The sequence below is a fragment of the Ipomoea nil genome, unplaced genomic scaffold (genome assembly GCF_001879475.1).
Source record: "Ipomoea nil cultivar Tokyo-kokei standard unplaced genomic scaffold, Asagao_1.1 scaffold1043, whole genome shotgun sequence".
Lineage (NCBI taxonomy): Eukaryota > Viridiplantae > Streptophyta > Magnoliopsida > Solanales > Convolvulaceae > Ipomoea > Ipomoea nil.
Window position 1 is genome coordinate 4,668,191 of NW_017617471.1, and position 25,988 is coordinate 4,694,178.

At 33.7% G+C, this 25,988-nt stretch overlaps 2 protein-coding genes across 3 annotated transcripts; both read right to left on the reverse strand.

Annotated features, from left to right (window-relative positions):
* Window positions 1-2,837: 2,837 nt before the first annotated feature.
* On the reverse strand, window positions 2,838-17,275 carry LOC109182148 (serine/threonine-protein kinase HT1). 2 transcript variants are annotated; one of them, XM_019332221.1, is made up of 7 exons: window positions 17,261-17,275; window positions 5,926-6,854; window positions 5,458-5,590; window positions 5,015-5,210; window positions 4,474-4,598; window positions 4,002-4,160; window positions 2,975-3,431 (listed from the first exon to the last, which is right to left on the reverse strand). In XM_019332221.1, exons 2-7 carry the CDS (start codon window positions 6,141-6,143, stop codon window positions 3,138-3,140), a joined length of 1,125 nt encoding a protein of 374 aa, XP_019187766.1. In that variant the 5' UTR covers window positions 6,144-6,854; window positions 17,261-17,275; the 3' UTR covers window positions 2,975-3,137. The 2 variants fall into 2 exon arrangements, with proteins under 2 accessions (XP_019187767.1, XP_019187766.1); XM_019332222.1 differs by lacking the exon at window positions 17,261-17,275 and having other exon boundaries at window positions 2,838-3,431; window positions 5,926-6,995.
* A 2,905-nt stretch (window positions 17,276-20,180) lies between these two features.
* On the reverse strand, window positions 20,181-25,137 carry LOC109181334 (protein DETOXIFICATION 53-like). The gene is made up of 2 exons (XM_019331084.1): window positions 24,933-25,137; window positions 20,181-21,885 (listed from the first exon to the last, which is right to left on the reverse strand). Exons 1-2 carry the CDS (start codon window positions 25,092-25,094, stop codon window positions 20,497-20,499), a joined length of 1,551 nt encoding a protein of 516 aa, XP_019186629.1. The 5' UTR covers window positions 25,095-25,137; the 3' UTR covers window positions 20,181-20,496.
* Between the last annotated feature and the right edge of the window lie 851 nt (window positions 25,138-25,988).

Below are 25,988 nucleotides of genomic sequence, written 5' to 3' on the forward strand. Positions count from 1 at the left end.
ATCGGCTGACGTATTAAGACTGTACACTGCACTGGATTTCTCATAATTAATAAGTTGACCTGAAGCCGACAGTATAAGTCTAAGCACTCCTTAATTCTCGTAGCTTCGTGCTGTGTAGCCCTGAAAAATAATAAGCTGTCATCAGCGAAGAAAAGGTGAGTGATAGTCGGGGCCCCCCGCGCTACCCTCACCCCGTGAATATCACCCCGACTCTCAGCTTGTTGCAAAAGGATAGACAAGCCTTCAGCACACAGAATGAATAGATAAGGCGACAGTGGGTCGCCTTGGCGTATACCCCGGGTGGGACACACCTGGCCCACAATCTCCCCATTTACAAGAATAGCATAGCGCACCGTGGTAACACACAACATTATAAGCTCTGTCCACCTCCTGTCAAACCCCAACGCCCCCATCATACCTTCCAAGAAGGCCCACTCCATCCTGTTTATATTTGTGTTTGTTTGTTAAGGTTTTTAAAAATTTTGATCGTGTTCATTTGTTATGCATTCATTAGTGTTTATTAATGTTCGCAAACACGTTCACAATCGTGTTCGTTAACGTTAGCGAACGCATTCACGAACACTAAACAAACAAACACATCTACATATTCATGAACAACCTTAAATGAACACTAAACGAGCATGTTCATGACCATTATTAAATGAACACCAAACGAGTTTGTTCATGAACATTATTAAACGAACACCAATGAATGCGTCCACGAACTCTTAGTAAATGAGCATAAAAAGTTCATACTCTGCTCGTTTATTAAATCAGCTCTAAAATTTGTTCATTTATGTCCATTTAACGCTTATCAAACACAAATACGAATAGTTTATCGAAAATTCTGTTTGGTAACACCTCTACTAATAGAGTTTCACTATTTTGTTGCTTCATGTACTAAAATTGTAACTTTTTTAAAAAGTTAAATATGTATATTGCAACGAGAGTCTAAATTGACTAGCTAGTATAAATCACAATGAAATTGATAAGATAGTTTGAGAGTTGTATGTCTTCTCAATTTGAGCCGACTTGCTATGAAAAACTTAGGTAGCAACAAACAAGTTTTATTCCTTGCAGGAAAAAAAAAAAGTTTTAAATTATTAGCATTATTTAATTATTTTCAGAATGTTAACTTAACAAGAAACTCCATATTAAATCATTTGGCCTTTAAAAAATGTGAACATCATATAATATATATAAAATTATTGTAAAGAATATCTTATTATAATTGTCACAATAAACTTCACATTTAAAAATGATTTCATGTCACAATATATTCTATATTTTTTAAATGTTCAGATGCATAGAAGTCTTCGCTAGTCATTGATGCAACCGTTGACCTGACTAAATCCATTAAGACTTGATCAAAACTCAAAAGGGAATGGACGATAGACTCCTTGCATCTTCTTCCCTCATTTATTAATTAGCTTGATTTTTTTGCTAGAGAATTAATCTTTGACTATTTTAAGAGGAATTCGGAGATCCTTGTTTTTTTGTGGCAATTCCAAATTTAGTCCCAGACTATCGTTTTTACTATTTTACATCTCAAACTATTATTTTTTGGACACTTTTAGTCCTTCTCATGATTTTTTTAATTTTTAGTAAGGGCATTTTTGTCTCTTCATATTTTTCTTTTGTTATTTTTTCGGTTTCAACCAATTTAATTGGTTTAGAACTTTAGGTAACCTCTTATTTTTAGTAACCATATTTTTCAACCAATTTTTAATAAAGTCCTAACCAATTAAACTGGTTGAAATCAGAAAAATAACAAAAGAAAACATGAAGAGACAAAAATGCCCTTACTAAAAATAGAAAAAATCATGAGAAGAACTAAAAGTATCCAAAAAACGATAGTCAGGAATGTAAAATGGCAAAAACGATAGTCTGGAATGTAAAATGGCAAAAACGATAGTCTGAAACTAAATTTGAAACTGTCACCAAAGACAAGGGACCTCCGGTGGAATTAACTCTTATTTTAACTAAGTGTGTTTGGTTCATGGGTTTACACATAATCAAAATCATAGTTATTGTTTGGTTGATAATTTTTTTAAAATACATGTGACTTGATTACCACTCCAATTAAAAATTGCATTCCCTAATTAAAATTAAAAACATGTATCATTTCATCTTATCCCTCCTCATTTGTCCGATCAGTCACCTTCACACTACATCCTTCATATTTTTATTTTTATTTTTTGTTCCTATTGGTGCTATGAACGTCATTATATTAAGATCAATTACCTTGATTTTTTGTTTTTGTATTTTTTAAACTTTATTTTCATTATAAGATATACATAACCAAACATTAATATTGGTAACCATACCAATTCCACCCACCATACCACCAAAATTCACTACGATTATCAAATATTTGATTCCAATTCCAATTCTGATTCCCATATGTAAACTAAACACACCCTAAATTTAGTTTTATCATTATATATATATATATATATATATATATATATATATATATATATATATTGGTGATGAAAATAACCCGCAACTATTACCTGATAATATATTTTAGTTATCAATAATTTACTAACTCAAATCAAGAATGTAAATATATCACTCCCATTGAGAATTGAACTTTAAATTTTATTGTACTAAACTAATAGACCAACTAAGGTTACACATTTTATCATGTTAAACTTTGATTAAAGTCGAAAACACACCCACCATCCCATCCATTAGCCATAGATTATTTCAGTGATTAAATTAAGCATGACAAGAGGGCACGGTTGACTAGCCCACCATGTGTAAACGGCCGGCGTTTACCGGAGCTTCACCAGTCAACCTTTAGAAACAGAAGCCGGTGGCATACAAAATTAATGGATAAGAAACAACATTAAAAAAGGACAAAAGTTTGGATATGAACATAGTATCATTTGGAACACGTTCCTTTACAATTTAGGTTGTCACCTAAACAAAACATCTCTTAAGGTACCCTTTCCTTTAGATCATTTTATTTGTCAATACGATGATTCTCCAGAACATAGCCTTCCCGCGCTATGTTGTTTCATCATCTCCTGCCTGCACCATTGTAAGGCGGCTGCCAAGCTTCGTTCGCATCTGCCCATGCCTGGAAGGCGGGATAGAGGGGCGCCCTTTTGCGGTTATTTCCAGATCGATCACTGTGAGTTTTTGGCCTTCTTTGCAGCGAAAAGTTGGCGAAGAAAGGAGAATTTTCCTTTTGCTCTTGAGGAGAACTCCACTATGGAGTCGTTGCTAGCCATTGCCTCCTCAGCGGTGTCTGGGGCTGGCGATGGGGTTGGCGGGGATGGGAGCGTGAGCAGATATTCGTTGAGCATCCGAATAATTTGACTAAAGCTTGGCCGCATATTAGGGTCCTCAACCCACGATGACTGCATGATGAACGCCAAATCAGGTGAAATCTCTTCCGGGAGTATAACAGGTCTCTCTTGCTGCATTTCCACATCAAAACAACACCAATACTAGTTAGATTTTAACTCTCTCGAGAAATAAATGTTCAAGAACAGATATTCGATAACAGGCCATTGAAATTGTCAAACTCTTAAAGGATCACTTTCAATCATTAGTATATAAATCGATATTGCAATACAGTACAAAACAAACACAACTATAGAACGGTTTAAAATAACCATATATATAATACTATATTTTGTTTATTACTCTACCAATGTTATTAGGGATGACAATAGGTATGTACTCGTCTGTCTAGTCATTTTCAAATGTGAATCTAAATACATATAGAACTACCTGAATACGAATGAATATTACATGTACCCGCTCCAAACACGATTGACAATACTAATATACTATATAGTACTTGAAATCATTAATCATCTCCAAACCTATTACACACATACACACAATTGGATATACAGATTTCACTACTACCTAAACCGGTTTCAGACCTAACTATCAACTATCCAAACCCGTCCTATTAGCGTTCTACAAGTTAGGCACCTAGTAGAAGAAAGCAAAAATGCAGCCCAAAATTCCATGTGTACCTTAAACGCAGCAGCATAAGCAGCCTGCAAATTCGACATTCCCTCAAATGGCATGCGGTTTGTTAGCAATTCCCACAGGACGATCCCAAAGCTATATACATCAACCTTATTATTGTAATGCTTTTTCTCCCCTTGACGCAGAGTCACAGTGCTGTACAGCTGCAGAATTCCATTCAGATTAACAGCAAAAAAATTTTAAAAAAAATAAAAGATAAATAAACACTTGCGAATTAAATCAATTTTCAGTGCAAGTGTTACCGACATAAACATCAATACATCATAAAACTGTCAAAAATATGTGTGCAATAAGTTAATGGACGTTAAACACAAGCAACAACCCTTATGCAAATGTATTCTTAGACAAGTATTGTGTTGGAAATCATGAAAATTGTATATGGTTAGCATGAAAAGTGAACACGAAAACTTCAGTATCCGGCTTCCGAAATAATTTCTGCAAAGTAAGGGTCCAAACCTCGGGTGCCATCCATCTGTATGTCCCAGTTTCCGCTGTCATCATTTCAGTGAGAGTCTCTTCCCTTGCAAGCCCAAAATCTGCAAGCTTTACAGACTTCTGATTGGCTGTGAGCAACAAGTTGTCTGCAAAACGAAATTTTAACATAAGCCTCTTTCAGAGAGAAAAACACCCGAAAGCAAAAACATAGAAAGGGGAAAGATCAAATCCTAGTACAATGTAAACAATGAAAACAAGGACTTAAGGTTCCTTGCATCGGCATAAGGAAGAAACAAGAACAAATTTGCACCAAGTTAGCAGCTTTTTTGGGGGGGCAAACATTTAAACAATAAATAAATAAAAAAGACCTCCAAGTTGGTACTTGCATGTGCTGGACTAATTATTGAAAAGCAAGAAAACCTTGGAGAAAAACAGTTTCAAATATAATTTCTTGACAAATAACAATTAAATGGTCTACATTGATCATTTCTCAAACATTTAATCGAATGACAATTACAAGAATCAATAAAATTCTTGTACAGCTCATCTAGCTGTTTGGTACCAGGTTTAAGGTCTCTATGTATAATCCCATTAGCATGTAAACACTCCAGGGCTCTAGCAATGTCAACAGCGAAGCTTAATGCCACATGAAGGTCCAGCTTTTCTGGCCGAAGACTGTTTAAATACTTTCGAAGTGACATTCCTGGTAGCAGCTCCGTCACAATAACCATCAAAGGATCCTTACAAGCTCCAATAAACTGCCAAAAAAAACCCCAAAAAAAGATAATTTATGGATGATGGCAGGCAAGAGAATCTAGAAAGTCATATAAAATAAGCAACTCAAGAGCATCAAAAGCCACATATATATGAATATTCATTTCAAACCCAACACCAAACTAATAGATTGGCAATAACTAAGGTAAAAATTGCATTTTGACTACATGATAGAAAACCATAAGCACATCAAGATAGAAAGACCTTAGACAAATTAAGAGTGACACTCACCTTCACAAGGTTGTCATGCTTTACCTTTGACATCATTGCTACTTCCCTCACAAAACGGCTTTCTAGTGCAGCCCTTTCTTCGGTAGTATCCCCACGCTTAAGAACTTTTATCGCAACAATTTGATCCCCATACCTAAGAACAAAATCATAGTTGTAGGTTAGGCAACTAGGACATCATACAAACACTGAGAAACCTAAAGAACAGACTTCAATGTCCACCAAAAGCCAGGGGAAATAGCCTGTGCAGTAATATATTTCCAAGGAAAATCTGACAAATAACTTCATCTTCTCAAGAAATCCAATGAAATAGTATTCTACACATTAGTATTATCCACCCCAACAATCATCCATTGATAAAATATACTATGCAATATTTTGGTGAGAGATTAAGGATGATAAGCACCAGTGAGAGACTCAATACAATTGAAGCACTCACAATGGGAATGATTGATTGTAGATTAGACACACCTTCCTTGGTAGACTTTCCCATGAGCTCCTTCGCCAATCTTTGATCCAATAAAGATGAGTCTTGGGTCAACCAGAACTCTCTCATCAATACACAGTTGCTGGGAAGCTATGATCGATCCATTCAAAGATAACCCATCAACAGATACCCGTGCACCAAAACTCCTGTCATATTCTCCTTCCTCTTCTCCTCCTCTGTTCTTCTCACTGCCGCAACTCATCGTCCGAAAGCCTAATTAGATTATCCCAGACTCCCTCATACTCAACACCACATACCAAAAAATTAAAACCCCGCCCAACTCTCCCAAACCCAAATTATTGGCCAAAATCCATTCTTTCCATACCCGATAAATCGGTACTACTACCTTCTCAGCTTACCAAATAGATTCCTAATAGAATAAAAAACTCGAATACCCATATCCAGAATCACCAGACGAGAAAAGGGGGGAAATTTTTTCCACCGATTGATTAATCAACCAAGAAAAATTATGTACCAAGCACCCAAACACTGTTCAGTAATTAGATAGAAACTCCGGAAAACCCCTAAAAATATCTTTCCAAAGTTTGAGCCTTTCCATGACTTTGAGTTTGAAACTTCAACGGGAACTCGAGCCTGGGAAACCGTGCGGATAGAAAACAAACAAAATAAAGCAGGAACCTCGAGAGAAGCGAGATGGCAAGAGATATCAGATAAGAGAGACGAAAGTAAAGAGATTCCGGGTTGCAAGTACTAAAAATAGACTGTACATACACACACACACACAATTCTCATGCATATGAATACAGGAAAGGCTAAAACCTAACCCGGTAACCCATCAAGACCACAACTTTGCACTTTACTTTCTTTTCTGTGTCTGGGAGTGGGGGGCATACCAGGTGACTAGGTGGTTGGGTGTGTGTAATTGTGTATCTCTCTCTCTCTCTCTCTCTCTCTCTCTTCGCCTAAAAAGATACATACATAGGGGTGTGGGTATATATGTAGAGGGAATTTTATACGAGGAAATGACGGTGAGAGAGGATATTCGCCGTAGAGCGACGGTGTGGGCGGGCGAGGACGATGGGGTTTAAAGTGGGGGAGAGAAAAAAAAAACAAAAAAGGGGGAAATAAAGAACACGTTTTAAAGTGCAGGAAAGGGGAACGAATGATAGGAAGACACGTGGAGAGCAGGAAAGTCTTCTGTGGGTCATCGGCGATTTGGAAGTCCTCGGTCCACGATGCTTTGGCGATCGCGTTCCTGTACGGACGGAGTTGTCTTTCATTTTTTATCCTTGAAATAATGATCAAATATGCTATCAAACTAGGCGAATAATACAATTACTTCACTGAAGCTTAAAAAATTACAATTGAATTTTTAAATTAACTCATTTTATGCAATTCATCTAATTTATAAATTTTTCTGATTTCTAATAGGTAATCTAAATTTAAAATATTTTTTAAAAAATAATTATTAAAAAAAAAAAAAGATCTCCTCCCCCGGCTATGGAGACGGAAGTGGTCAGAGACGAAGATACCTTCTTTGTCTCTGGTAGAGACAAAGCTTTTTTAATTTAATTTATTTTATTTTTAAAAAATATTTTAAATTTGGGTGACATGCATGTTAGACATTGAGAAAACTTGTAAATTTGACGAATTACATGAGGTTAGTTTAAATATTCAATTGTAGTTTTTTTAAATTTAATGACATAATCGAATTATCGTGTGCACTTCAATTTCATATTTTACCCTTATTCCTTTATTCTTTTATCTTGCTTATTTTCTCCGAGATTAATGATTTAATATATATATCTTCTTATGCTACTAGCAATTGCACACACTTTGCACAACGCCAACCCTAAGTATGCAAACTATGTCCGACGGCATTATTGACTTAATGGATAAACAGTATTTTTTAAAATTACTTTTAGCAACATGTTAGGATTTGATTCTTGTCATTAACATTGGTGGTTTAGATTTGAATTGAGCTTTTTATGCAGGTGACTCAATTTACCTCTTCAAGGTATAAGAGATATGAAAACTTTTCTAAATAACAAAACTCTTCGACGATATGTGTGAACACATGGGTGAAGACAATGTTTAAAAATCCATAGATGATGACACTACTTCAAAATTAAAGAGATATGGAGACTTTTTCTATGGGATGATGTCAAATAAATAATCCATGGATGTGGATATTACTTGATAAGAAATATGGAGATTTTCCTAAGAGACAACGTTAATAACAAATGTCAAAAACTACTTTGATGACATATATCAAAGACCCCTCCTAAAATAGGTGTCAAAGAACACATTCAAGAAAAATGTGTTAAAAATCCTTTCAAAGATTGAAAATACAGTGTCGAAAAATTCCTCCAATAATTATAAGAGTTTCAAAAATCTAAATAAATTAAGGTGTCAAAAAACCCCTTTGAAGACAAGTGGCAAGGAATTGTTATATTAATATTAATTAATAAATTATATGGAGTAAATCATTATCATATAAATCTTTTCTCTTTTTATTTATTTATTTATTTTTTGTATTTTCTTTTCTCTTTTTATTCGCAAAATTGTTTGGTATTTAAGTTTTATTTTTCTCATCTTTTGGTACATGGTTATTTCTTTTGTCATTTTTTTGCCCTTCCGATTTCCAAATACTAATTCAATGAAAATTTGAATTGTGATTGGATTCTATCTAGTAAAGAACTACAAGCAGTTATCTAAGTTACTCATAGTTTATTGGCGAAAATCAAGAAAATTAATAAACATCTCTCATAAGTCTTGAAACTTTGTGATTATTTTAAATTACTATAAATATAAAAAAACTCGATATGACAATGTTTTTCCTTCTTCTTTTTTTTTTTTTTGTTTTTTGTTTTTATACATTATCTAAACTGATTGGATAACAAAATTTAAAATTAAATTTATTATTTAAAGAAGATGTAACTTATTAACTACACTTAAATGTCCAACGTGCTACCTGCCTAAATCTACTTCTCTGCATATGGTTTGAATATGGCTATGTTGCGATATGAACACTAATATTTTGATAGTTTAATTTTGAAGTAAGGATTTTGTGAATTAAAGTTTAACGTTTGTTTTCACACTAACAACCTATTGTTGAATTAGAATTGTTGAATAAAATAATATAAAAGTAAGTAAGATATTCTCATTCATCATCTGTTTTTACATATTACAACAATAAATAAATAAATAAATAAATATATATATATATATATATATATATATATATATATATATATATATATATATATATATATATATATATATATATATATATATATATATATATTTTGTAACGGAAAGCATTAATGATAAACATAAATATTTAACCGTTACACAATCAATCTTTATATATGTTTATTGTGTAACGGTCAAATATTTATGTTTATCATTAATGCTTTCAGTTACAAATATATATAGGGAAAATGACACTTTTTCCTCCTGAATTATATATCTATAGCATTTTTTCCCCTTAAATTATTTAGGTAAGCACATTAGCCCCTTCAATTATTCTAAAAGTGGTGCTTTTTTCGCATGATATATTAAATTGACATTTATACCTTTAAAGTAAACATTTTATTTTTTTTACTACTCCAACAAATTATTGCGTATACGTAGGGATGACAAATTTGGTGCGTATACAAATTGGCATGTACATTTTGGTTTGTGTTTTACTAGTTTCGGGCGTGTGCGAAACGTAGATATAATATTGGGCTTCTTGTGTTTTTTTTTTTTTAAAAATTGTGGGGAATTTTACGATGGTGTGTGCGCGGGTGTGGAATGGCGTGTGCGTTTTCTGTAACAGGAGGTGTACACATGGCAAACTATAAAACGCACCCACCATTCCACACCCACGCAAACACCGCCGTAAAATTCCAAAGAAAATTACTAAGAGAGAGAGAGAAATATTGATTAAGGAGAGCTGAAATAACGCTATGAATCTTTATAAACATATAAATAAATGAAATGGAAAGTAATAAATATAGTGCTTAAGAACAAAAAGACCCATGCTTCATCTAAAATCAGTATAACATGGGATCCAAGTGGTAATCAATCTGAATCGTCAAAAAATTAAAATCAACGATCAGGGAGTGTGCTCACGGGCTCGGCTGACTAGGGGGTGTGCACCGGATTCAATATATATATATATATATATATATATATATATATATATATATATATATATATATATATATATACATTTGTAACGGAAAACATTAATGATAAATATAAATATTTGACCGTTACACAATCAATCTTCATAATGTCTACAATAATTCATCTTTATAACAGGAATGAATTTGTTTCCTATTAAAGCAATATTTCAAGTTCAAACTTTAGATCTGTAAGTGAAATTATGAGGGTTGTTTCATAATAGATCGATTGAAACTTAAATAAAAAATCAATATATATATATATATATATATATATATATATATATATATATATATATATATATATATATAAAATGTTTCATGACTATATACATTAATAAGGAGTAATAATATAAAAGTTATTTAATAGTGTATTACTTAAAAAAAAAATATCGGAATGGGTTGACAAAAAAAATATATAACTATTATTAGAAGATATACATTGAGTAATTCGTTCCTAATTTCTTATGTAATAATTTGTAAATCATAAAGTGTAGTGTATTATTTATTATTATATAATATATCAACCCTAATTTTGTATGTATTATAACAAAAAAAAAAAAAATGAAGTTTTGAATTTTGTAGTGATCACAATTAGTTGGCCGGTCTAATTAATATTATTTTAATATAGTTTGACTCATTTAATGCAGCCAAAAACTAATTTTAAACAACTTTTGAATTTGTCATTTTATTTTCGCTACAAACTCGGCATTATTTTCCCTACAAATTTTTCATCTTGAGTGTCATCATGTGATTAGTAATTAAATTTATTTATTTGTTAATGATAGATTAACTAATTCATTGGCACCAAATAAATAATAAAAGTCACATCATGGAATAAGTTTGGAGGTAAAAAATCACAAGGGGAAAAGAGCGTTTTCCTTCTTTTTCTCTGGTACATAGCCACGTAGGTACTAAATATGAACAAAAATTACATCTATTCCGGTATTATTTGCAAGCTATTATACAAAAATAAAAAGTTTGTCTAGCTCAATTAATAGAGTGCAAGGCTTTTAACCTTGTGGTCATGGGTTCAAGCCACACAATGGGTGAATATAATTATCTTTTTAAAAATAATTATACCAGAGGTCCATTGTCTTTGGTGACAATTTCAAATTTAGTCTAAGACTATCATTTTTGCCATTTAACATACTAGACTATTATTTTTGAATATTTTTAGTCATTCTCATGACTTTTTCTATTTCTAGTAAGGACATTTTTATCTTTTCATATTTTCTTTTGTTATTTTTATGATTTCAATCGGTTTAATTGGTTTAGAACTTTAGGCAACGTCTGATTTTTAGTAACCATATTTTTCAACTGGTTTTAGTAAAGTCATAAACCAAATAAACATGTTGAAACTGAAAAATAACAAAAGAAAAATATGAAGAGACAAAATTTCCTTACTAAAAATAGGAAAAGTCATGAGAAAGACTAAAAGTGTTCAAAACATAATAGTATAGGATGTTAAATAACAAAAACAATAGTCTGTGACTAAAACTGGAATTGTCACCAAAGGCAACGGACCTCTGGTATAATTAACTCTATTAAAATTTGTTTTAAAAGTCATCCATTTGTCATATATTATTACTACGGACATCTTTATTGAGAGTTTTTTTCTTGGCTTTTTGAGGCAAATATGCTAGTTTGAAGCGAGAGGAAAGAGAATAGATATCTTCATAGACTCTTGGACATGAGTTTTGAGAGTTTAGAATTGATTTAACATAAATTGAAAAATTTAATGTATAAAAAGAAATTGTTGTGCAGTAGCCGATGTCGCTCGCGCATCTAGCGCATGAAGCACTCTCAGGTGCGAGCACATACATTTTACTCACCGGGTAGGTGCGTCACCTTCCACAAATGTTGCTCTAAACACGCAACTCAAATGCGCAATACATCACCAATAAGTCGATGTGTCTAAGCAATAAAACCAAAAGAAAAATAGTATGTGAACTCTCATTTTATACTCCAACTTGTACTCCATACTTAAAATCTTGATGTAAACACTTTTACTATGGTCCACATGAAAATAAAATAAAATTCTATTAATGTTTTTCACATCATCATAAAATAAAGAGTTCTACTACATAGACCCCCAAATATAATCTTACTCCATAAATTTTAGTCCCTAATGTGGCGCATTCTGATAAGCTACTTTTTTCATGTAGGTCCCAATATAAATATTTATATCAAAATTTTGTGTGTGAGAGTAAAAAATGAGATTACACTATTTTTCTAAAATAAATTCGAAAGAATAAAAATTGAGACTAAATGTAGTACAACTCAAACCAAAATATCTATATTGCAACGCAAAACATTGCAGTCAAAGTTAAGCTCAATAGATAGGAGTTGAGAATGCAGAAATACACATTGTACATACAATGAGAAGTACGTAAAAGAAGAAAATATCTAGGCTAGAGAGAATTATTAATTATATTGATGGAGGTTGGTCCACAAATTATTGGAGGGTGTTACTTTGTCTTGGTCGAAACAACATTGTAATAATGGTACGTTTTTGTGTGACATTTCAAAGTTAGGAAATCCAATGTTGCCTCTCTCATCTTCACTCTTGTATTAAATGGATAGGATAAGGAACACTTCACATTGTCTTAACCTAACGTTGGCCTTATTCATGTCCATGACTTGCCCGCAGTACGTCGTACTCCCTCAAACCCACGATTTCTAACTTTTTTTTCTATCAAACTTTGCACACCATATTTTATTTTATTACCATTAATATAATGACAATTTATTATCACAGATGATAATATAAAGTTTAAAAATACTTCTGATAATATAATTGTTTAAAATTTGTCAACAACTTTTGTTGGTGGATAGTGTTATTAACCACTTTAGAGAATTGGTAAGGAATAACAATAAACATTTTTCAAGTCCTCAAAGCAGTCAGAAATTTAATTTTTAACAATATAATTTAAATTTTTCGAACACTTTTCGCTTATCGTCTATAATATATGAAAACTCTCTCTCGAGAGTATTTTTACATTTCAGAAACATTGGCGGGAACTCCATAAAAAATACATTTTTTCGAACGAAACAAATAAATTAATATTTATGCATATTTACATACAAAATATTTGTAAATACACACACATAAGTATATATAATTTTTACATTTCACTAGTGTTTAGTATCTTGAGTTTTTCACTTTTGTGCTACCTAACTGATGGTCTTAAACTCTAACTTTTTCAACAGTGTTTTTTCTCCCTTAAATGATATTTGCTATACACAAACTTGTAATCTTTATAAGTATTTACAAACTAAAAATTTTTAAATTTTGTGATTCTTATAAATAAAATATTTACCTAACATAATAAAATACAATCCATAATAAGATAAATAATTTCACACTTTTTAACCACAACGTAACTTCCATCTTTTAGGCTCCACACAAAATCATATGGATATCCTCGTCCTAATGTCTTATGGTACCACGAGCCAATAAGATAGATTCATAGAGGATTGCAATGAGTTTAATTTGGTCAAAGAGAAGAACAGTAAAAATCTCTGTAGTTGTTTCTAGACTTGACAATTTGTGTATACGAATTCGTTAACGAGTTAACACGATAACGACACGAACATAATAAGACTAAATATAGACACTACACGTTATGGTTAACGGATTCAAATTTTTAACACAAACACAAATCCGATTCATAGATTGCAATGAATTTAATTTGATCAAAGATAACAACAGTAAAAACCTCTGTGATTGCACCTACAACCACTGGCAGTCTGCCCTTTTTAAAGGCGTCCTTTCATTATTTTTTTTTTTGTTTCTTAAAAAAATAAAAAATAAATTAAAATGTGAAGCTTTGAAAAGATGTTGGCAGGCACGTCTGACATAAGACCTACCACTGATGTGACCTTCTTCCAAAATGCCACAATCCCTCTTTTCTACTTTGCTATAATTAATTAATTAATTATTTATTTATTTATTTATTTATGATGGTAATTGAGAATATATATTTCAACCAATTTTATTTTGGAAATTGGATAGCCTCTCACGTGTTGTTGGACTCATCTCAATCTTGAGGACCACAGTGCCCTGTACCCCACACCATGCTTTTATTTTGGATTTAGTTTATTTTTGTGAGAGAAAGAAATTGTTTTGGATTTAGAAAGAAATGAGGAGTTCAATTGCCCAAAATGGCTTGGTTTCCCATTCAAAAGCTTTGCTAGATTTGTTATAAGTAGAATATATAATTTAAAATTCATAATTTTTCATTATTAAACTTTTTTTTTTTAGAATTTATTAAACTAAGTGCACCTCTTGAAATTTATAATTATGTCTTTAAGTGCATCTCTTTCCATGAATTAAGGTTAAGATGAGATTTGTTAAGTGATACTCAATTTACAATTATATCAAATCATCAGTTGGGTAAGTGTACATATTGTTTATAAGTATAGAAGGTAGAATAACGAATATTGCATTGTTACGATTATTAGTACTAGCTATGTATGAACTTCTCATATATAATATTGCATTATATATACTTTGAAATACTTATCTATCTACTATACTAATAAGAGCCAAAGAAAGTTAGGCTTATAATGGGTAGAAAAAATGGTTCTTATACGATTATTCGTTAACTTTTTCATTAAATATTATCTTATCCGTTAATTCACCTATACGAACGGTCGCCCATGAGAGAACTGAGAACTTATCACCGCACGTCACGTGTCCAGATCTAAAGGATGAGAAACACTGATTTTATAAAAAAAGATCGTGGTGATATTTTCGTAAATAATTGGATAGCCTTTCACGTGTTGTTGGACTCATCTCAATCTTGAGGACGATAGCCTTTAATTTGGTATCAGAGTCATGCCAAAGGTCATTTGTTCGAATCTCCACGTCACCCGATAAAAAAAGAGACTATGATTCACGTGTTGCTTGGAGCTTATCAAAATAATCGGCCCGCACACAAATGTGAAATCCAACTATCAGCTTAGGCTTTTAGTACAGATGGAGCACACGCTTCAATTTGGTATCAGAGCCAAGCGCATGCTTCAATTTGGTATCAGAGCCATGCGCACACTTGAATTTGGTATCATAGTCATGCCAAAGGTCATTGTTTCAAATCTTCGCGTCACCCGATAAAAAAAAAAAAAAGAGACTATGGTTCACGTGTTGTTTCGGCCCGCACATAAATGTACAATCCAACTATCAGCTTAGACTTTAATTTGAGATGGAGCACATGCTTCAATTTTGTACTTCTGAAAACAATATTCTAGAGGTTGTTCTTTATAATGGTTTAATTTTTAATCTGTTATTTCCCAACTAGTCTATTTGTCCCTTTGATTAATATATATATATATATATATATATATATATATATATATATATATATATATATATATATATATATATATGTATATATATATATATACATATATATATATATATATATATATATATATATATATATGTATATATATATATATATATATATATATATTATATATATATATATATATATATATATATATATATATATATATATATATATATATATATATATATATATATAGAGTTAAATCCATTTTTGGTCCTACATTTATTGCGCATTGGACACATTTTGCCCGCTTTTATTAATTTTGCCACATTTTATAAAAGTTAGACACATTTAGTCCACCGTTACTTTTGGCGTTAAGCAGCCGTGAAATAGAAGGGAAATTATGTCCTTCATGTGAATTTTTTCATCAGCCTTATTGTTTCTTGGTCTCCACAGTCAAAGTCGAAGTCAGATGTTCCAACCACGAAACCCTCTACTTAATAAGAAGCTAATTAAGATCACAAGCCGGCCGGAAAATCAAGATTCAGACGGGAGTAAGAATGTGGGACGACTGAAAATGGCGATTTTGTTAGAAGATCTCCTAATAATCTGCGGCTCCGGATAAGAGATTCGATTTGCGAGCCTTCAATCTCTTCAGAACTCTGTTAAGCGTGCTAATACTTCCCAGGCCTTCTTTCCCGTTGGCGTAAAGCATTTTGGGCATCAGAGCTATCAGCGTGTCTCTCATCTGTCTCACGTTGTCTAGGTGGACTCTTTTTAGGACGTCTCTGGTCACCGTACGATCTCGGCTCCGACTCGATCATTCACAGAAGTTGTACAGAGTCAACAACAGCTTCCAACACCGATTGATTGCGATCCAAAGCAGAATCAACAACATGCAAAGCAGAATTCACAGGACCGACAAACAATTTCTGGAAATCAAATGCACTGGTATGGATTCATAACGGTATGGACCGACAACATGACGGTCCGATTCTTGCGATGGACGCTGGACTGGAATACGTCGGATGTAGACTCCGCTATTGCTCCGAGAACTCTCCCTAGTGCGGCTAAGGCTAGAGTTGAGGTTAATTTGCTTGAGCCTCAAATTGATAGGGTGTGGATTGAAATTGGGGAAGTAGATGACTCGAGAGGATTCTGGCAAAAGATAGAGTATGAGAATATGCCTCAGTTTTGCTAAGATTGCAGGAGATTTGGGCATAGGTTGGAGGATTTTCGTGGAAGGGGGAGGCAGGGGAGAATGGGGATGGAGGAGATGAATGAAGGTGCGGTGGTGATGAAGGGGATTGAAGGTGGTACGGTTGTGGTAGAAGGGGAATCGGTGGCAGCAGAGGAAGTTAGGGTTAAGAATCCGCCAGAGGAATAGAAGGCAAATCAAAATTCATGTGTGGTAGAGAAATAATGGGCTTATGGGATTGTATCTATACTAATCTTCATGCTCGGTATGAAAAAACTTCCTTAAGTTATCTATCGGATTATTCACAGTTTATATGAAGGAATTGAATTATAGTTATAGTTCTGAAACGATTGATATATAATTGATTTATTGAATTGTTCTTGAGTTCCAGAAACATTTCTGTTGAGGATCTGTCTAAGAAACACTCGATGGATCTGAGGTTACTCTATGGTGTTGCATACGGTCACTCGTGGTTCGAGAGATGGAAGCTAGCAGCCATTTTGGTGGAGAGGGAAGCTAGCAGCCATTTTGGTACGTATAATCCATTAAATGCATTTGATCAGAAAGAGAGAAAAAGAGAAAGAAACCTCAGAGAGCAAGAAGTTGCCAATGGACAAGGCTTGTTTTAGCCCAGTCTTTATTTACGCACTCAGTTGAACACTTGAACTGAAAAACAAAAAAGCTTTTATTTCACATCTCTCTCTCTCTCTCTCTCTCTCTCTCTATATATATATATATATATATATATATATATATATATATATATATATATATATATCTTTATTAATGTAACTGAAGCTTATAGAAAATGAAGAACCCAAAAAGTAATTAATGGGGTAATGAGGGGGAAGTGGAGAAGAAGAAGCAGTGATGAGGGAAATTATATGCAAATGTAGTCTGTAGCATTAACTAGTAATTTGAATTTTGAACTTTGATTAAATTGGAGATTTTTAAAGCTTCATTTTTGGAGTTCTTTTGGCTCTAATGAACAAAACCCGCCTGTACGGTCTGGAAGAAGATGATAAACAGGTAAGACGATTGTCGGAGGCGGCGGCCGCGGGCGTGACGGCGGATAAGATATCGGAAAGGACATAATTGCTCATCTGACTTCGACTTTGACTGGGGAGACCAAAAAACAATAAGGCTGATGAAAAAAATCACATGAAATGACAAAATTGCCCTTCGATTTCACAGCTGTTTAACGCCAAAAGTAACGGTGGACTAAATGTGTCTAACTTTTATAAAGTCTGGACAAAATGTGGCAACATTAATAAAAACGGGCAAAATATGTCCAATGCGCAATAAATGTAGGACCAAAAGTGGATTTAACTCATATATATATATATATATATATATATATATATATATATATATATATATATATATATATACACACACACTAGTCTTTTCTATTTAAAAATATATGCCCAATATTTATATTTTTAAAAATAGCTAACAAATTTTTACTAATTATAATCTAAGTGAAATAAAATTTATTTATTATATTAATTTAATATATAATGTTTTACAAATATTGTTATAATTAAAGAATATAAGAAAAGATGTGGTAGATGCAAGTGTATGGTAAAAGTAATGTAAAAGATAACGGAAGTTATAACGGGGTAAGGATATTTTTGTCCAAAAAAGTGTATAATACAACTCTAAAAGCACAATGTGAAAAATGTTTAGCATTAAAAACATGGACATAAATGAGGGGTATAACTTTGATTGAGACTTATTATGTTTTTAGAGATATATATATATATATATATATATATATATATATATATATATATATATATATATATATATATATATATATATATATATATATATGTTGCTTTGAAGTTCGAGGGGGTATCTGGAGTCGATCTTAACCATTCAAAAGAATCGCAAATTTACATGTCTGGTATTCCTAGCCTTTGAGAAGTAGTTCTTGTAAAATATGTATTTATTTTGATCGATTGTTTGAACAGGGATCTCGACGGCTGCCACGGTGTGCCTAAGATGCATTTTTGATGACATGTAGCAGGCTACACTCTATTGGTATGCCTAATAAATTAGGATTTTTAATTGAATTTGTATAGGCCAAGCGTCTAGCCTTAGCTTGTTGTGCATTTGTTGCAAATAATTGTAGTATTTTTTCTGCAGGCGATTGATAAGCTAGCTTATCCAATATATCAAGATTAAGAAGACTACTGTGACTAATTGATACTCTTTATTTAAGTTCGATTCATAAAGACTACTGTGAGTAATTGATACACTTTATTTAAGTTTGATTGTTATATATTGAATTTCTTCTTGCAGATTTACAAATCGATTGCTAGCGTGTATAGCTATAGAATCATTGGCGATTGTACAGTTTATTCATGAAAAGGGGTATGTACACGGAGACCTAAAGCCTGCGAATATCTTGTTTTCCTTTTCGGAAACAGAATATCATATTTTTTGGAATAAACTATTTATAGTCAACTATGGACTAGGTGGTAACAGATTTATGGAACACATGCTTCAATTTGGTATCAGAGCCATGCACACACTTCAATTTGGTATCAGAGCCATGCCAAAGGTCATTGGTTCGAATATCTACGTCACCCAATAAAAAAAGATACTATGGTCCACGTGTTCCTTCGGCTCGCACACAAATGCGCAATCCAACTATCAGCTTAGGCTTTTAGTTGAGATGGAGTACATGCTTCAATTTTGTATTAGAGCCATACACACACTTCAATTTAGTATCAGAGCTATTATCAGTAATTTTCTCCCACTCATAGTTAAGTTTTCGGCTATACAAAGTTTCAATAAGTAAGCAGCAGAAGGAATGACTCGTATTAGTGTTATAAAATATAAATATTGTAATTTTTTTATTGTAATATATTAAATATTACTACCTCCGTCCATTTTATGTGTCTGGTTCGGTAAAATATTACAATCGTAGAAATTTGTTGGAAGCTAGCTTACATCTATACAGTTAGCATAATGAAGTGTTTAAATAGTACAAAGAATCCTTCTCTATGCAAAATTACCATTCGAATAAGTATGAAAAAGATTCTGCAGTAGACATATTCGTGTATTAATGTAATATTGATGTAAATAATGTAATTCTATATTAGTATTGTTGATTATTTCCTTATAAAATAACATAATAATTAATAATCCATTATTTTCTTATAAAATACGCTATTACGTTATATTATATACGGAGCTGGCAATTAAAAAGATTCAATCTGTACATCCAGTTGAAAATTTGTGTAAATATTCTTTTGTAAGTAAATTATTTCCTTATAAATTAGGTTATTACATTATATTATATATGGAGCAAGGAATTTTACTTAATTTCTTACCTATTAACTCAAAATTCATTCCGTGAACCAAACCTGCTATTAGAGTTATATAATATAACAAATCAAGTACTTTGTATATAATTTCAATATGCTGAATTCACTATCATATATAATTAATTAAATAGTAAATACATTACAATTGCCATAATCTTTAATTTTAAGGAGACTTAAAATCTTGAGATTGAAACTTCGATTTAATTATGGGGTCAATGGGTCGTCATTGGCAAAATTACCCATACAAGTGAAAAGTGTACAAGACTAAAATGTTAATACAAATCTCTACTATACAATCCAAAATTGTGAAAGAAAATTTACACATTTTTTCCAGCCACATGCTAGGATGAGAAAATTTTTCTTTTAAAAAACAAAGAATAATTCAGCTACTACTATTGAATTCATATCCTTGAAACACTAGTAAAAAAAAAAAAAATAACGAGTACAAGCATGTTACTAAGATTCTTCCCATGTTAGAAACATCAAATTAAACCCTGCAAATTTCTTTAACAAAGAATTGAAATTGCATGCCACTCAAAATCAGTTAAATTAATGAATTACCAATTCAATGTGGAGAAGAAGAAGAAGAACATCATGTTACGAGGTTGGTTCCGGCGTCGTCCTTGTCGGCGCCGGCCGTCTGCGTCAGCTCCTCAGCCCTCTTGGCCTGAAGTTTCCAGTCGGTTTGAAACAACGTGAAAATCATTAGGGTCAAACACGCCGCCTGCGCCGCCACGAGCCCCAACCACAGCCCGCGGAAACCAATCTTGAGTTTGAACGCAAACACGGTGGCGCACGGCAGCCCGACCAAGTAAAACGACGCCATGTTTATCCGCACCCCGAGGTTGGGCCGCGCGGAGCCGGTGAGGGCGCCGCACGCGGCGGTCTGCGGCGAGTTTCCGACCTCCGCTAATCCCAGAAGCGGAAGCGCCACTTGGATTAAACCCAGAACTTGTGGGTCATTCGTGTACAGTCTCCCCAAAACGGACCGCAAAGCCACGCTTAGCCCGAAGGCTAAGAGTCCGACCCCTAACGCGATGCAGAAACCCGCCGTCGCCGCCGACCGGGCTTGCTCCGGCTGCCCAGCCCCCAATCCGTGCCCGACACGTTGCGATATGCTCAAACTCAACGAAAACGGGAAAACGTAAATGGTCCCGGTGGTTTGTATCAAAATCCCCATGGCGGCTACGCATGAATCGGGATTATCCAGTAACCCACTCAAGAACAAGATAATCTCGTACCACCACCACTCCAAACAAACGGCGAACAAACTCGGCACCGCTAAGCTCATCAATGGCTTCCACCCCTGCGCCACGGAGGCCAAAGTGGCCCCCACCCACGGCTTAATCGCCACCTTAGAAACCACAAGATAAATCAACAACCCAGTGTTCACATTCAAAGCATACAAAACCGAGGACAAAGCAATCCCTTTCACCCTCAAATTCAAATACATGACCAGAAAATACGTGATGGGGAGGTGCAAAACGGTGGCGCAAGTCGCCACCAGCGTCGCCGGAGAGTTCAGCCCCTGCGTCCTCAAGAACGCCCGGAGAGGATTAAGATGAGCGTTGGCTAACAACTCCGGGATACAGAAAACCAAGTACCCTTTCGCAACCTTCGAAATCACACGGTCTTGTCCCAACCTTATAAACACCGGCTCGACATTGAGCCAGAGAAGAATGATGGGAACGGAAACAGACAACAAAAGAAGAAACATCTTGATATATGTTTGGCTGAGGAGAGGGAATCTCTTGGCTCCATAAGCTTGGCAACAAATGGGCTCCATTCCCATACACAGGCCTTTCATGACGGAGTAGCCTGTCACGTTGGCAAACCCAATTGCCAGGGAACCACCTGCGAGCTCCGTTTTCCCCATGTGGCCCAAGAACAGCATGGAGATTATGTTCTTCGAGAACAACAACAATGTTGTCAGGGCCACCGGGCATGCAATCTTTGCTAGAGGAATTGCCTCTCCACATATCTGCAGCAATTGCAATATTTAACAAATTAATTAACTAATATAAATGGTTTTGAAATAAGTCAATTGTTATACCATGGACCCGATCCATCTTGCATTGTCCATGGTGATTCAAAAATTATGTGTGTGCAGTTAATATATTTTGTATCTGCAATTAACATACCTTAAATTACAGTTAACATGCCTTAAATAAATTGAATGCATGTTAATTCTTTTCAAAAGGTTGAACCCCAACTCTAAGGGCCTTACACCCCGGCCCAACAGAACATCTAGGAGAATGTAAATCATGGTAACTCAACTGAACATAAATCATAGAGGCTAGACCTTTTCATGTTAATTAGAAACACATAATATGGAACTATAGATGCACATAATATTTAACAAAATAATTAACTAATATAAAATGGTTTTGAAATAAGTCAATTGTTATACCATGGATCTGGTCCATCTTGCATTGTCAACCATGATTCAAAAATTATGTATTTGCATTTAATATATTTTGTACCTATAATTCACATGCCTTAAATAAATTGAAGACAGATAACATGGTAACTATAGACGCACATAATATATTGTGTATGTAGTTAATATGTTATGTGTTTTTTAATTCATTTACAAGCATATAAATTGTTAAGTACATGTACAAAATATGTTAACTATAACAGAGATATAGTAAGTTGCTTAGAATTAGAGTCCACAATACAAGGTAGATCATGATTTACGTTATAATGTGCAAAAATAAATAGACACAAATTAAAAGAAGTGTGTGTTCGTGCGTGTATGTAACACATACTGACAAACACGTGCGGACATGCATACATTATGGGTGCCAAACTAGCTAGGGACCAGTTTTAATTACACCCAAACATGTGGTGGGTACCACCCCTTCTTGTTCAATTTATTTATTTATTTTTATTAATTGGTACATAATAGAGCAATGCGGTTGAATTTAAAACTTCTTACCTAAAGTTATTGGCTTTTCTCTCTCGCATGCACACATATAATTAATGATAAACCATATATAGGCAAGTATAGAAGCATTTACTAATTGGATAAATTCTCAATTTTTCTATAAAAAAATTAAAAATTCAAGGAAAAAATAGAAGTAACTTGAGATTTTTTTCGTCGAACGCAGTGAATAATCTCATCGTTGAATTGTACACTTCTAAGAGTGAGACAACTGGCGTGGAGAAGATTGCTCCATACTTAAATCCAATGATCAAAAAGAAAATTTATTTACTTCAGAAATGGATAATGAAAAACTAGAAAAATATTAAGCATGTGATATATAAATCTAAATGTATAGTCTAATTTTCAATTTGAACTCTTAATCCCACATTTTTTTGACTTACAAGAAAGCTAAGGCTATAACTGCTATCAAAAGATGCACTTTAGGTGAAACTTTCTTGTGATCCTAATAAGCAAAGGACCATAGTGAGATAAACCAGCCTAGATTGCTTATAATTGATCTGTTCAAACGAAAATGGCCAGTACTCAAAGTCCCACATTTAAAACTTAAAAGAGAATGAAGAAAATGAGTTTATATTGGTTAAATTGATTCAGCCTTCTTAGTGCTGGTTTGACCTTTATGCATTATGCCTCAACATGTAACATATGTTTCCGAAGAATTCTCAAACCTTTCATTTCTTAGCAATGCATTGATGTGTAACATAAACGCAGTCATTTCTTAGCCAACTCAGAAGATTCCTAATTGGGAGGAAAGAATATACCTTCGGATAAAGGGCAAAGGAATTTGTGCAAGAAAACCCCACCAGAGTTGTGTGCGTGATCATTACAATTTATGGGCATCTAAATTCTTTAATCATGCAGGTGTACTACAGTAAAGAAGCTAGGCTTGTTTCTGGCTGGTAAGTGGTGACACCCCATTTATATTATTAGCACGCTTAAAATAAAATAAAATTAAATAGTTGGTCTTTTCCTTTATTGATTGTTGTACTTCTTAATACTTTAGGTTTTTGTTCTCGAGTAAAATCGCTAAAAAAATAATACATAAATTAATATTTTATGCAGAGATCGTGTATGGTCTTAATGGTGATTGGTGAATGATATATTTGTACTTTATTAAAAAATTAACAAGATAAAAAAGTTAATTACTGATAAAGTATAAAAGTATATTTTAATAAGACATCAAATATTAAGAGTTGTGATGTTGTGTATTATGGTATACTAAGACTATGTTAGAAGGACCGAATTTGAATCTACTAAAGTCACGAAGACTTGGTGATCGAGAAGGTATTATAGTCAAGATAAGGGACATGAGTTCCCCAATTTCATCCCATTGCCTCATGATGGGGAAGTGATTGAATTTGATGTGAAAGATATTTAATTTTTGATAATACGTTGATGTTGCTCAAAATAAGTATATATTATCAATAAAATATATACAACTATTACAACAGTATAAGTGATTTGTGATTTATTATTTAAGATATGATGTAATTGATGACAAAGTGGGAAACTAAATGGTCTCTTTCACTAAATCTCCCATCATGAGTAACATCTTGTACACAAAGCTGCAAACAAGTGTAAAGGGAGAATTGGACAATAAGTCTCCCTCATATTGACAGTTCCCTACTCTAATAAATACTCCTTAGATGATAAGATAATTAATTTTGAAAGTTTACAACTACTTCACATAATTTGACTTTAGGAATAGATCCTTCTACTAGAATTTTCAGCATATTCAATAGTTAACATTAAAAAAAAAAAAAACTTTTTATTATGTATATAGTAAAATGCAAGTGAAAGGACAACTAATATGCTCCTATTTCTTGTACAAAATAACCCCTAAAAAACTTTAAACACATTTTATAATGTTGTATACTTTGTAAAGTAGTTTACCATGTCACACATGCTGCACATACATTATATATGTATGTGTATATATGTGTGTGTATTAATTATAAATTTTTATAATATGAATATGATATCCATAAAATAGGCTGGCAATACCCTTATACCCAAATAGTTTTCATGCAAACTAACGGACGTGTGAAATAAGGGAGAGAGAAAGAGAGTAGGAGTGACACCTCATTCACCGGAAGTCGCCGGAGAATCGAAATAAGACAGGCTGACGAGGAGGACGACGGCGATGCGGCGGCGGCGTCATCTTCTCTTGCTTTGGCCCTATGTTCGCGGATGTTTTCCTCGACGACGGCGGCGGCTTCAATATCGCACGTTGTTGTTACCATTCCAACATTGCCGCCGCCACCTGCGGAGTCGTCGTTAATTGAGCACATATATAGATGTTGGTTCTAACAGGGAAGAATTGTAGACACAATAAACAGTTTCTTCTGGGACAGAAACTATAAGAAGATTAAGAAGAAGAAGGGGGTTAATTAGAGCATAGAGGGATAATAGTTTCAGAAGATGGCAGTTGGAGTACACATCCCAAGTAAGGGGTTCTGAGCGTCGTCCCAAATATATAAGCACAGAGGTTGGAGGAAGCTGATTCTTTATTTGAGATGTTGAAGTGTTTTCCGTACAGTGCATGCTTTAAATAAAAATGGAGGGCACATATTATATGGCCACTTGTATGTGCCCCCTGCGCTTATTAGAATTGGCTTCTCACTTCTCATCGCTAGAGATTTTCTACCTCGTGCTGCATCTATTACTTCACAAGTACTTGCATACATGCTGTCACGTGGTTACGTCTATTTTATTTACAATTTTACATCCGATCCTATCGAGCTAGATCGGATGAAAAACTTATATAATCCCAATGGCCAAATCGGCCCCCACTCGTGATATAGTTTTTATGGTGAAGTTAGGGACTTAGGGTATTGATTTGAGTGTCCGATCATTGTTGTTCTGGTTGAGAGGCTATTGATTGCATGAGTGCATGACAGGAAAAGGCTACCTGGAAGCTAGAAGGTTACCCAGTACTTGATAAGGTTTAGTTCAAAGGGAACCCAGAAGAGTTTGAGAGAAAGCTATTCAAAGTGAGAGTCATATGCTTATCTAGGGCCTGCCTAGCGAAAGGTGTGACCTTAGAAAAGTGCTTTGTGGTGCCGAAAAGTGTTCAATATATATGAGTGCCACAAACATTGGCTTCTCATGGTTTTCCTCCTCGACCTAGCTTTTGT